The 14,160-nt window shown below is 39.9% G+C and overlaps 1 protein-coding gene across 26 annotated transcripts in view; it reads left to right on the top strand.

Annotated features, from left to right (window-relative positions):
* JAKMIP3 (Janus kinase and microtubule interacting protein 3) overlaps window positions 1-14,160 on the top strand; it is a 176,715-nt gene that overhangs the window by 77,181 nt on the left and 85,374 nt on the right. For all 26 annotated transcript variants that reach the window (XR_013636083.1, XR_013636082.1, XM_073353984.2 and 23 more), the window contains one exon: window positions 6,377-6,874. Coding sequence is in view for 24 of the 26 variants with exons in the window: in XM_073353984.2 (XP_073210085.2) it covers window positions 6,377-6,874 (498 nt within the window). In the remaining 2 variants the exon portion in view is untranslated. The remainder of the gene's footprint in view (window positions 1-6,376; window positions 6,875-14,160) is intronic.

The following is a 14,160-nucleotide window of genomic DNA, read 5'->3' as shown; positions in this document are numbered from 1 at the left end:
CCCTCTATTCGACATTAGTGAGGCCTCATCTGGAGTACTGTGTCCAGTTTTGGGCCCCGCACTACAAGAAGGATGTGGAAAAATTGGAAAGAGTCCAGCAAAGGGCAACAAAAATGATTAGCGGACTGGAACACATGACTTATGAGGAGAGGCTGAGGGAACTGGAATTGTTTAGTCTGTGGAAGAGAAGAATGAGGGGGGATTTGATAGCTGCTTCCAACTACCTGAAAGGGGGTTCCAAAGAGGATGGATCTAGACTGTTCTCAGTGGTAGCTGATGACAGAACGAGGAGTAATGGTCTCAAGTTGCAGTGGGGGAGGTTTAGGTTGGATATTAGGAAAAACTTTTTCACTAGGAAAGTGGTGAAACACTGAAGTGCGCTACCTAGGGAGGTGGTGGAATCTCCTTCCTTAGATATTTTTAAGGTCAGGCTTGACAAAGCCCTGGCTGGGATGATTTAGTTGGAGATTGGTCCTGCTTTGAGCAGGGGGTTGGACTAGATGACCTCCTGAGGTCCCTTCCAACCCTGATATTCTATGATTCTATGTTACATATTACTCACAACCATTATTTTTTACCCTGAAGCATGTCTGGTTACTGGTTTTAACAAAAATGACTACAAAACTGTAGCCTTCTTCCAATCACTCTCTTGTGACCTTCAGTAAAATAGGATTGAACTCAGCAGGTCTGCAAAGGTGCAAGGTAAACACTCATCAGTTTGGGCTGCTATCTGAATATTATCTTTTTGGGCTACGAAACTGGGCTAGAAATCTGGTTGGAATACGCTTTCTTGTGCAATCTCCAGCTCTTCCGCTTAGAAACCAGAAATGCAGTGATATGCTATCTTGAAAACAGCAGGGACAAAAGATGATAATCTTTTTTCTTTTTTTTTTTTTTTTTGGTTAACCTCAAAATTGGTTGGGTCATGGTCTGGGTGGAAAGACTGCTTGAAACGGAGAAGTGGGGTTGCAGAAGTTTATGCCATGTCTGCATTTCTTACTGCTGATAGTTGGGAAAGTTGTTGATTCAGATCACTGTGCTTGCAGATATGTGGTATGCCATAACTCTTTGTTCAGTTTGATCACTGGCACCTGGGAAGCAATCAGATTTGTTATTTCACGTAATGCAGTTTGTCCATTTCTACTCATAACAGAGGTTAAGTCAGTATCCCTGCAAACTTTTTAATAACAGGGCATTAACATTTTAACAACAGGTAGGGAAAATTGCACTCTTAGAGTAAATATATAGTTTTCCCTTTTATCAGCAGTTTGGCACATACAATCTGCCTCAGTTTACCATATTTTAGTAGGCTGAGTAGGGAGTGGAATACAAAGAGAGACTATGTGTGAGCTTTTACAGTTTCTTTTCATACTTCTAAGGATGAAATATTGCTCTTTAAAATTTTGAATTAGCACGAAGACCTCAGCAAATCTTTAACATCATAATGTGCATCAGATATCATTTCTGTTCCGTAGCAGCAAGTTTGAGAAAAGGCACTCTTTTCTCAATACTGGTTGGAATGCATTTTCTAAGGAATTAAGATATGATTATGACATTTCCTCTTATTTGTTCTTTTTTTTTCCCACTGACATCACAGCTGAAAAACAAAAAAATCATTAGAATAGTTGTGGAGAAATTCACAGTGCAAGAAGTTCATGTTGTTTTTCTTGGGATCTTTCTCCTTGTAAAAGCATCACAATATAGAGGATGATAATAATACTTTGCTCTTCTACAAATCCTATTATTTAAAGTGTTTAACAAACGCTAACATGTCTGTGTCACAGTTCAGGGCAACTGCCCCTGTGTTTCCCCTAAGTGGTCCAGCAAGGGTACGCTCTCCCAGGCTTTCAGCTCCCCAGCTGTTGCCTTTCTTGAGTAGAGACCTAGGCCTCACTCCTTTTTGACTGGGGTATTTCCAGGCTGTACAGTTCCTTGCCTTCAGTGTGTTGTTCCCAGCAGAGAGAGGCTGCCCAGCACACCTGCTTGCTTCCTCTTCAGAGACAGGGGGCTTGTCTACACTAGCCTGTTTACATCAGCATAGCTGTACCAATGCAGCTGCACTGCTGTAAGATCTCTCTCGTAGCCACTCTATGCTGATGGGAGAAAGCTCGCTCAGTGACTTGTAAAACCACTTCCATGAGTGGCGGTAGCTATGTAGGCGGGAGAAGCTCTCCTGCCGACATAGTGCTGTCTACACTGGCGCTTCTGTTGGTGTAATTTATGTCACTCAGGGTTTTTTCACACCCCAGAGTGACATAAGTTATACCGACAAAAGTGGTAGTGTAGACAAGCCCTAACAGAGTGATTGTCAACAGGTATAAGTTATCCACACAGAACTTCTTATGCAAGGCTACTTCATTTTAAGGTAAAAGCACTAAAGACAAAACATATTTAAAACAATGAATAAGAGAACTAACATACATGCTACGAAACTTACCAGACAGCATCCCAACTCTAACGTGGGCTCTGGCAGGGCCAGTCCTTCAGCACCCATCCATGGGCTTTTCTTTGTGGTCACAAGTTCATCACAGCTTTGGCTGTGAACAAGCACACTCATAACATGTTTAGTCCATCCTTTATACAGTTCAGGGGTCTTTGATCTGGAGTTTCTAGGAGCGGGTAATTAATAGACAACAGGTTTTTCTGCTCCAGGGCATAGGTTCAAAAGGGTGGATTCAAAGGGGTCATTTGCATTTCCCTCACTCCCAAAGTATTTCCTTTTCATGCATTGTCCCTAAAAAGTCTATTGAAGTTCCTAACATTTACATCAGTCAAGTCCCTAGAAAAGTTACATACAACCCTACAGTAACACACAAAGAATTACATTTTAAGTGCAATGGACCCCAGAGGCACCAAACCCAATTCAACATGGTTTAACTTTATAGAATTAAGTTTATTCTTAATTCAATAAGGTTTGTTCAGGATATATCAGGATACTGTCAGTCTGTCACAGTCAGCAACTAGTGAAAGGGAGCTAAATCTCAAATGGATACTGAGCTGTTCAGTAGTCCATTACAAGACTACACAACATGTTAGGACTGGAGGTGAAAAATACTGTATCCAAACCATGAAGGAAATTTAGATAGTATTTTAATTATATTAAGTTTGAATTTCACTGCAACACCAAGTTTAGCCTCTCCCGACCCACACACACTAATGATATTTGAAAATGTCCATGAAAATTGTTTTTGACAGAATATTGGATTTTTGATAAAATACATTTCTTTTTTTTGCTAAAAGTGTTTGCTTTCTGAGAAAATTTAGACTTTTTGATGAAAAACCAAACACCCAAAACCCAAAAAGTTTTCAGTTTTTCGCTACATATTTTTGGCCAAACCCACAAACTTTTCAGTTCAGGAATGTTGGCATGTTTTGACATTTCTGAATTAATGTTTTGCTTCAGGTCTGTTCAACATTAAACCTATTCTCCTAAGCTTCTGGGAGAGTGTAATGGGATTTGTAGTTCACATGTCTCATGTGTGTGTTCTCCGCTATAGGCCTGGCTCCCCACTCATACTACGTCTCACATGATGCACCACAGCCATATAACTCCCATGATGTACTGTGACAAGTCAGCTAGAGGCTGTGGTATATCATGGGGGATGTTGACCAGCCAAGAAGCACAGTCCATAGAGGAGAATAGGGAGCCAAAGATCCTGGAGAGCACTCCCCCACTCCCCTCCTGGTCACCCACTAGGACTGCTGTAAGGGGAATCCAAGCCTCTGGGCTAAGGATCCCCTGAGGTGTGTTAAGCTTCTAGAACCTCAACAGGCTTCAGCCCTGCTTCTTTCCATTGGCCTCTCTGGCACATTTCCTAGGCACTGAATCCCAGTTTGCTATTCCTTCTATGAAATGGGGCTCCTCAGCCCACCTGTCCTAGGTCCAGGACCAATACTGACCTCTGAGATACCTCAGTTACTTAAACACACCCCTTTCCCAGAAATTTACCACAAAAGTGTGAAACTTCTGGTTTAGTTTTAACTCTATCAAGGACACACAGCAGTTGTGAAATAGGTAACATACAGAGAAACGCTTTGCTTAGAGTCTAACCCCTTTATGCTCTTCATTACTTTATTGTGTAAAGCACAGGAGAGTACAGATCATACAAAACAATAAACATCTGAAACCCAAATGTCTTTTACTTTCTATCTCTCCCTTTTCCTGGGAGCCCTTGGGTGAACTATCAGGGTCTGGGAAGACAGGCAGGCGGGCAAGATGTCCCCTCCTCATGCAGGCTTATGCATGCTAGCTGGTCTCTCTCCCTCCTGGAGCCCCTTCCCAGCTTCTGTAACTTTGCTTTCTCCTGACCCAGGCTTCCTCTTTGTTTGTCCCCCTATCCCAGTGTGTTTCTTTATTTTAAACCTATCCTTGTTACCGGGCGTCTTTTGTTCTCCTCCTGGTAACTTTCCACTGCTTCTACCTTCCCCACTCCTTAGGGAATCAGCTAAACTATTTTTTCTACGGATGCAAGTCATCCATTGTCTAAGATGTGTGAACCTGAATATGTTCAATAAGTCTCAAGCACCTTCCATTGAATCTGTCTGGGGCATACACGCTACATAACTTGTCAGCAGTAGTGGACCCACATACATATAGGCACTCATGACACAGCAGATTTTCATAATACAACTTCATAATCTCAATCAGAATGCATAAATTGTACAGACATAGCCCCGGTTTCATCACAAGGGGCACGAACTAAAACTCCCATGAGGCACCTCTGCAGTGCAGGTGAACACAGTTTAATGTCAAACTGACCCAAATTGAAATGTTTTGATTCAGTTTCACATACTGAAATATTTAGACTTGGGTCAACCTGACCTGAAATAACGTGTTTCATTTAGATTTTCCTGATGGAAACTTTCAGTTTCCATCCCAACTCTTCAGTTTTCAGGTTTTCAACAAAAAGTAAAAGAAAAAAGAAAAAAAAGTGTTTTCCAACCAGCTTAAGTCACCTGTCAAAAATTTTAAATGAGCAAAAGTAGTCAGCAACCTGGAGTTTTCGTATCGTTGAAAAATAGTGGATGCCCTTTCAAAGATTTGTGGTTAATTTTAACTGTGCAGCTTCCATTGACTTTCACCAAGGGTAAGATTATGGAGGTTGAGTTCATGAATCAGAACCATTCCAAATATTGACCCAAAACTTGAACAAGAAACCAAATTTAACTTAATTTTTAAAGAAATTGGCTATTTTTTAGGTATATATTTGTTTTTCTGTTCTTGGTTCCAGCTGGGACCAGTAGTGAAAATGCCAAGATCATACAAGAAAGGCTGTTTGCATGTTTCCAGCCCAATTTTGAAGACTAAAGATGTTTGGATAATTTAAATAAGATTCAGATTTTTAGATTCCTGATCCAAATTGAACCTCTAAACCATGAGGTTCACCCATCAGTAGCCTGTGTGCATGCGGGCATGTGCACACACTCAGACAAACAACTCAATAGCACATTAGCAGAAACGCAAGAGAAGGGGGGAAGAATGAAAGGAATGAGATTTTAAGCCAGTGCTTACTTTCAGTGTAACGCCCAACCCCATTAGAAAGTACTGGTCATGTTTTTAGGGGTCATATTCCTTATCACAACTGATTGTGATGATGGTGTTAGCTGAATATATAGGAATTACAAAGCAGACAGTTATCTGGGCTTCTTGATCAGCTGCATGAGATAATGGGTCTATGCAGTACTGACTTGAAGTGTTCACAAAGAAGTGTTTATGTTGCAAAATTGAATTGACTATTATTAGCTGAGAGTCCCACTGACTAAGTCATCTATCTGAATTTCAAAACTTGGTTTGGTTGCAATAAGCTCTTAAAACTCCTTAAAAGGGTCAGCTATATTTTTAACCAAAGTTTATGACATTGAAATAAAACATTTCCTTAAAATTTTGAAAAAGCCTTTTCCTCCCCAGGAAAATATTGTAGTGTAGATTTTGTTTAGCTTTATGAACAATCAGCTTGTGTCTAACGATTCTAAATATATAGTATTCCCTCATTTTAAGGCTATTTCTTGCATAAAGGTGTTTGGTGCAGTGAAGTCTATAGTAAACCAGTGGATATTTCTTCTGGACAGCAAAGGAGTTAAGTGCCTGAGTTCAGTGATCTGATTTTCATCTGGAATCATTGGAGAAAGGAACATTCACCACATAATAGAGCGATGGATCATAAAATATGAACCAAATACCAAATAAAGTCTAATTCTGTGTATGATAGAGCACACTGCAGTAGGTTTGTGTTTTGAGCTAATAAACAATTAAAGAACTCTGTTACAAAATTATGAAATGACAACTCCCATTATATGTTGCCCCACAATACAGAGATTCCCACTAAATGAATTATTTTGTTTGCAAAAACCTGTATTTTTTTTATTCTCTTTTTAGATCAGCAAGTTGGAAAGAGAGAAAAACCAGGAAGTTAAACAGATCAAAGAGCACGAGCAGCATAAAAACACAGTGTTAGTAACGGAACTTAAGGCCAAACTTCATGAAGAGAAAATGAAGGAGCTCCAGGCTGTTCGAGAAGCACTTTTGAGACAGCATGAATCTGAGCTTCTTAGAGTCATAAAGATTAAAGATAATGAAAACCAGAGATTACAGGGCCTTCTTAATGCTGTACGAGATGGAGCTCCTGATAAGGTTAAAACAGTCCTTTTCACCGAAGCAAAAGAGGAGGCCAAGAAAGGGTTTGAATCTGAGAAAATAAAAATGCAGCAAGAAATTTCAGAACTTAAGGGGGCTAAGAGACAAGTGGAGGAAGCCTTAACTTTGGTCATTCAAGCTGACAAAATTAAAGCAGCAGAGATAAGGAGTGTGTATCACTTACACCAAGAGGAAATCAGCAGGATCAAGAGAGAGTGTGAAAGAGAAATTCGCAGACTGGTATGTGTTGATGTAAATATATATGGTTTTGGTTTTTGTTTGGTTTTGGTTTTTTGGCTGTTAAAAAAGAGCTCTGGTCTGGAGTAATGGTTCAGATGCACATGATTGGGCATCCAAACTTTTGGGTGCTTATTCAAGCAGGATCTCTGACATTTTTTTCTAAGGTTTACCCATCACAATGACAATGTCTAAAATGAGGTTTTCTAAATACGTAGGCTACATTTTTAACACGTGTTTACAGCATTCTTACTGCCACTAAGGTGAGTGCTGCACAACGTTTGTCAAATGCTTGGAACAAACATTCTGTTAAAAAGATAGCTCAGGGAAATCCTGCAAGATGATTGTTTCTCAACTCTCAGAAATTTAGTTCAAAGCTTTTCCTTGTTGTGCTGCAGCATCATGTGTTTAAATTACAATTTCTGTTCCAGAAGGCAAGCTGCTCCATATCACTGGTGAGCAATATATGGTGGCTTAGAAAACAGTAAGTTTCACAAAGCTGTGAACAGAAATGAACTGAAATCCTAATACCATCTGTCTAAATTCACCCTTGTTATCTTTCAGTTTGGTGTAGATTTAACTACTCAGTGCCTCCAGAATGGTTAATGGGTACATAAAAGAAAAGGGGAAAGTGTTATGCAAATTTCCCTGCATCAATCCACATTGCAAATCTTATCCACAGTGTGGTTCTCTTATCTACTGAGTAAATTTCGGTTCTATTGAAACTCCCACTTACAAGAATGGGAGTTCTGTGCATGGAGCAGAGGTTATTATTATTATGAGTAGTAGCATTTAGCCTCTAGAGCCCCCAGTATTGATGGGGACCCCATTTTGCTAGACGCTGTGTAGACATATGCAATATACACAGTGCAGGTTAAAGATGCAATTGTTTTCAGAAGCAATCATATTTGCATTAATTATTTTGTACTCTGTGATTCTTTTAATCACTTTTCCTCAGAAAAGCTCTTTTGAGTCCCCTTATTATGTGATTAGCACCGGGTGGAATAAAGTAATTGCAGTTGATCAACTCATGGTATAGAAGCTCAGAATATTTCAGTGGGTAAAATATTAATCCCAGGTAGCAAAATATGTCTCTTCTCAAATTGTGGAAGTTCGTCTCCAAAATACCTGTTTAATGCTGCTGCAAAATGTGTTACCTTCCACTGAAGAAAATCAGAGTTGAAGCTAAGTTGACCTCCAAAGGAGTTTGTGGAAAGAGGATGCTAACAGCTAAGGGAAAGTACAGGACCAGTGCAATTATAGACAGATAACTATGAATTTATAAATTGCTGATAGCCGATGGGTGATTGAAAAATAAGGATTTCCTATTCCTTTTGAAGGACTAGCAGTTATCCCACTAAACTTCAAATTTGGTTGAAAAATAAAGCACAGTCAGAGTAGTTTCAATACAAGGGTAAGTTTAGTGTCAGTCTTTCTGAGGATCTCTTCATGTCAGTAGAGACACACATGGTTACTTTGTAATAGCAGATCATTTTTCTATCTTGTGTAACATAGAGTTTAATTAGCTTGTTATGCATTTTCAAATTTGTGCCCAGTTTCTTGCATTGTCTGTGTCATTGTAAAGTAACTAAACACTATACCCATATGTTAGGTTAGTATTGTATTACCCAAGATCCTTTGAAACACCTGCTTATGTGCCAGGTAGCTCAGATTTGCCATCTGAGCCCATCTCAATGAATTGTGACACGTCTAAAACTCATTTTTAATAATGACTGTTGTATTGATTGACTATTGAATTATTGATAATGAAAGCCTGAGACTAAGGGTATTAAAATGCTTTACCACTTTTGAAGTGTGTTGGGTAGGCCAGAACTGACTTAGATGTGTGATTCATTGGATTTTTTCAGTCTTTTAAAATTAGAAACTTTGAAATGAAAATCAAATATAATGAAAGTCAAATATTTCCCTGTAATTAATGCATTTCACCTAACTTGGTGTACTCAGTGTGTCCTCAGAATCAATCTTGTATTTTTATTTATTTGCTATAATGTTGCTAATGAACCCGATTCAGAAAAGCAAACAAGCACGGGGTTAGATTTGAGCATCTACTTTCGTCCCACTGAAGTCAATTCTTAAATTTAAGCATAAAACTACTGTTTTGCTGCATTGGAACCAACATTCTTAGCATTGTATAAGGCACAAAAAAGGCATAGTCTTGACAAGCTTGTAATAAGATGTTAAGGGGACTTTGAATGGAATTGTCATTCCTTAAGTACCTGCTCAATACTGGAACAGAGATTTTTCTATGAGGTCTACTTTCTCTGCTATTCTTTGTGTCATGTATCTAGGTTACCCCATTGATAGAAGGGCACCTTTCATGTGCTCCAAATACAGACTCCACAACAACAAATCCTCAAAACTCTCTAAAGGAAACAAAATCCCAATTCATCTTGTGTCCTTCATCTCTATGTCTGATTGTATGTTTGTACTTCTGCTGATCCCCTCAGCAGTGTATGTCACATGCCAGTTTCCTCATTTGTGATCAGCTGGAAAGGAGGGTTTTTTTGAGGGAAAGTAACAAATTTAGAAACATTTTATCAGTCAATGTAGAAAATATTTGCAGTAAAAATGATGGAGAGAGGTAAATAACAGGGTCCCCCAAGGATCTATACTTGATGTATGTATTAACATTTAGCCAGATTAAAATGCAAGCAGTCTGCGTCAATGACCTATCCTCAGGGGTGAAAGTACCCTTAATGACTTACCGGTACGCAGAGCGGCTGGGGTCCTGGGCAAGCTGGGGGAGTGGCTCTGGGCCCCTGGAAGCGTTGGAGCTTGGGCGGAAGGGCCGGGGCTGGGGCCAAAATCCCCCAGCCAGCCCTTCAGCGCTATCTGGGCTGCACTGCCCAGGGCTTCAGCAGTGATTTGAAAGGCCCGGGGCTCCGGCTACAGATGCAGTGGCAGCAGCCGGGAGCCCTGGGCCCTTTAAATCGCCAGGCCCTGGGACAGCTGCCCTTTCCCTCCACCTCCCCCATCAGTGGCTCTGCTGATACGGTCAGCTGTGTACCAGTGGCCACTTTCTTACAGGTACGCCATACTGGATCATACCAGCTTACTTTCACCTCTGACTATCCTCTTAATCCTTTACCATTCTCCCAATTTTTTTCTTGTCTGCAAAGTTTATCAGTGATGATTTTATGTTTTCTTCCAAGTCATTGATAAATATGTTAAATAGTGTAGGACAAAGAACGAATCCCTGTGGGACCCTACTAGAAAAACCATAGTCGTTTGATAATGATTCCCCGTTATAATTACATTTTGAGACCTATCAGTTAGCCAGCTTTTAATCCATTTAATGTGTGCTGTTTTAATTCATATCTTTCTATTTTTTAAAATCAGAATGCTGTGTGGTCAAGTCAAATGCTTTACCAAAGTCTAAGGATACTACATCAGCAGTATTACCGTTATCAATCAAAATTGTAATCTCATCAAAAAAGTTATCAAGCCACTTTAACCAGATCTATTTTCCATAAACCCCTGTTGATTGGCATTAATTACATTATTCTCCTTTAATTCTTTATTAATCTACTTCCTTATCAAACTGCTCCATTATCTTGTCCAGGATCAACATCCAGCTGACAGGACTGCAATTACCCATGGTCATCCCATTCACATATTTTAAATATTGATAAAACACTAGCGTTCTTTCTGTCTTCTGGAAGTTCCCTAGTATTCCAAGACTTATTGAAAATCAACATTAATGGTCCAGAGAGCTCCTCATCCAGCATTTTTAAAACTCTTGGATACAAGTTATCCAGATCTGCTTATTTAAAAATGTGTTAACACCTTCCTGAGATACTAGTGGACTGTTATTATATGATATGAATATATCTATTTTTCTGCAAATGAAGAACAGAAATATTTATTTAACACTTCTGCCTTTTCTGTATTATCATTGATAATTCTACCATATCTAATAGCATTGTTAGGATTCTGTTTGTTCCTAATATACTTAACAACTCCTCCTTATTGTCCTTAACTCTGCTGCCCATAGAATCTGGCCTTTTGCTTCCCTTATCAATTTGCCACACTTTCTAACTTCTGATTAATATTAATTACCATCAACTTCTCGTATCTTCCATTTGGGGGTGTGTGTGTGTAATTTTTATAGCTGCCTTCACTTTCCCTCTAACATCGGTCTTTCTTTTTTTTTAAATCAAGTCAGTCTTCTTCTTTGATTGTGGCTTTTTGGGCATCTAATAAAGTGTTTTTAAACAATTCTCAATTATCATTCACATGTTTCTGATTAAATTTGGCCTCCTAGCTGATACGGCTCACAATTATTTTCAGCTTTAAAAGAAAACTGTCCCTTTTAAAGTGCTAAGTCTATGTACCACTGGTCTGGACTTTATTCTGTTTGTACATATAAATATGGTCAAGTCATGATCACTTGCACCTAAGTTACCGTTAATTTTTAGTTCTCCAATCAGTTCTTCTTTATCTGTCAAGACAAGGTCAAATACAGAATTCCCCCATGTTTGATGCTACACTTTTTGAGTTAGGAAATTGTCATCTGTAGTATTTAGAAATTCCAAGACAGGATCTCTGCCTTGCAAAAACTGTATATAAATGTTTTCATTTATTAAACCAGTTGCAAAGAAAAACAGCAGTATAATGTGTAATCCTATAAGAGATACATTTAGGCATCAATTGTGCATACCAAAAATCATAAAACAATTTGTTTTTCACTTCATAAATTAAATAACGTTAATAGTAACAGAGACATTGTATGCTATATTATGAGCTGGATATTTCTTGTGGTGGGGGAGGGATAGCTCAGTGGTTTGACTATTGGCCTGCTAAACCCAGGGTTGTGAGTTCAATCCTTGAGGGGGCCATTTAGGGATCTGGGGCAAAAATTGGGGATTGGTCCTGCTTTGAGCAGGGGATTGGACTAGATGACCTCCTGAGGTCCCTTCCAACCCTGATATTCTATGATATTGCTGTAAATCAACACAGGTCTAGAGATTTCAGTGGAGCTTTGCCACTTTACACCTGCTGAGGATCTGGGCCTATAAGTTTAAAGATTTTATAACTAATATGCATTTGTTCTGAAAGGTGTCTATGGTGCAGGAAGCTATTGGTGGTTTGCCTTGATGGCATATATTGCTTTATTGAAATAAGCCATGCATCATATTTAGGCATCGTTTCAATTAACCAATTAATAAATATACATTTATTTTCTAATGCAATTCCTAGGTAATATTTTGCAATTGTTTTTAAGGGCCTGGTCCTGTTTAGTACTGACCAATCACAACACTCACTGAAGTCAGTGTGCCACATTAAATTCTCAGCATCTAAATTGTGATTTAAAATAGATCAGTGTGTCAAAACAAGACTCCAGGGAAGTATAACTTGAAAGGCACTCATCAGTGAAAGAATAGAATTCCCGTAAGTTATGAAGGGTGATGCTAAATTTGTATGCCATATTCTCTCAGCATTTCTTCCTCCAACGGAAGTGATTATTCCCCTCTATTCGGCACTGGTGAGACCACATCTGGAGTATTGTGTCCAGATTTGGACCCCCCACTACAGAAAGGATGTGGACAAATTAGAGAGAGTCCAGCGGAGGACAATGGAAATGATTGGGGGGGGTGGGGCATATGATTTATGAGGAGAGGCTGAGGGAACTGGGCTTAGTCAGTCTGCAGAAGAAAAGAGTGAGGGGGGATTTGATAGCAGCCTTCAACTATCTGAAGGGGATGGAGCTAGGCTGTTCTCAGTGGTGGCAGATGACAGAACAAGGAACAATGGTCTCAAATTTCAGTAGGGGTGGTCTAGGTTGGATATTAAGAAAAACTATTTCACTAGGAGGGTGGTGAAGCACTGTAATGGGTTACATAGGGAGGTAATGGAATCTCTATCCTTAGAGGTTTTTAAGGCCTGGCTTGGCAAAGCCCTGGCTGGGATGATTTAGTTGGGGTTGGTCCTGCTTTGGGCAGGGGGTTGGACTAGATGATCTCCTGAGGTCTCTTCCAACCCTAATCTTCTACGTTTCTATGCTTTGACTTTCCATAAGTTATTAGCTATGCAACTAATTACTTTTTCAGTCTGGTGACACTTTCCTCACTCTCATTTGGGTGAATAGATGGTGCAGTGTGGCTTTCATCACTGATTTTATTCTCTTATGCTATCCATGTCATCATGGGCATTTCTCTCTCATACAGAGTAGATTATTCCATATTTCACTTATTGGATTATCCAGTTACACTTGCTCCAAATGTCTGTTTGATTTAGCACTGAGTATATTCAGAAAATTTAGAACTAGCAGATAACAGTCCCACAGTCCAGAGCAGCCCCCAGCTGTTGGAAGGAGTAGACAGGATCATAGGATGCTCCACTGACACATATTTAATGTTTGTGTTTGTGTATGGGTATGTCTACACTACAATTCAACACCTGCAGCTGGCCCAAGTCACCTGACCCTGGCTCATGGGGGTTTGGGCTGCAGGGCTGTGAAATTGCTATGTAGGCATTCGGTCTCAGGCTTGTTTTCAATATGTTTTTTCTGTAATGCTTTTTTTTTTAAACTTCAGAATAAAGTAGGCTTGCATATGAAAAGCTGTGTGGTAGTTTATAACTGTAGCAATTATAACTGTTAATGGTCTCTGAAGAGAAAACAAATGTCCTTGGGCACCCTGTCTGTGCTGGGAAATACAGTGAGGGCAGGGAACTGTGCATCCTGGAAATACCCTTATTAGAAGGGAGAGAAACATACATTCCACCCAAGAGAGGCAACAGCTAGGGAGATGGAAGCCTGAGAGTGGGCACCCTTGCTGGACCACTGAGGGGGAATATAGGTGCTGCAGTTGCCCTGAACTGTGACAACTGCGTAAATGTGTGTATGGTAAAAGGCATAACTCTGTTTGAAGGGAGATGTACTCATACTGGCAGAGAGGAGACTAACAAGCTCCTCTGGGCTTGTTCAGTACTAATGAGGTGCACTGCCAGGTTTGTTCTGACTGGAGCTTCAAAGAGAAAACCTGCGCAGCAAGTGGTGGTGAGCAGGAAGAGGCAGACAGCAGAGAAAGGCCAGCCGAGAGGGAGATAGCATTAGGCCTCACTGCTCCCAAAGCTTCATGACCTAGCCTCAAAGCAGTAAGCCCCAAGAGGAGGGGCTGGAGGTAGATCCCTTTTAAACAAAGACCAAAGGGCTAACCCAGGAAGACTACCAGATATCCAGGTCACCCTTCCCTTTCTTTGTTTTCCTACAGACTCCCCTCTCTCATGAGGGAAGGAAGAGGCACCAGAACTTTTGTTTGTTCAAA

This window comes from Lepidochelys kempii, chromosome 7, assembly GCF_965140285.1.
Source record: "Lepidochelys kempii isolate rLepKem1 chromosome 7, rLepKem1.hap1, whole genome shotgun sequence".
In the NCBI taxonomy this organism is placed as follows: Eukaryota; Metazoa; Chordata; order Testudines; family Cheloniidae; genus Lepidochelys; species Lepidochelys kempii.
Note: the sequence above shows the minus strand (reverse complement) of the source record. Positions and strands in the feature narration are given on the sequence as shown.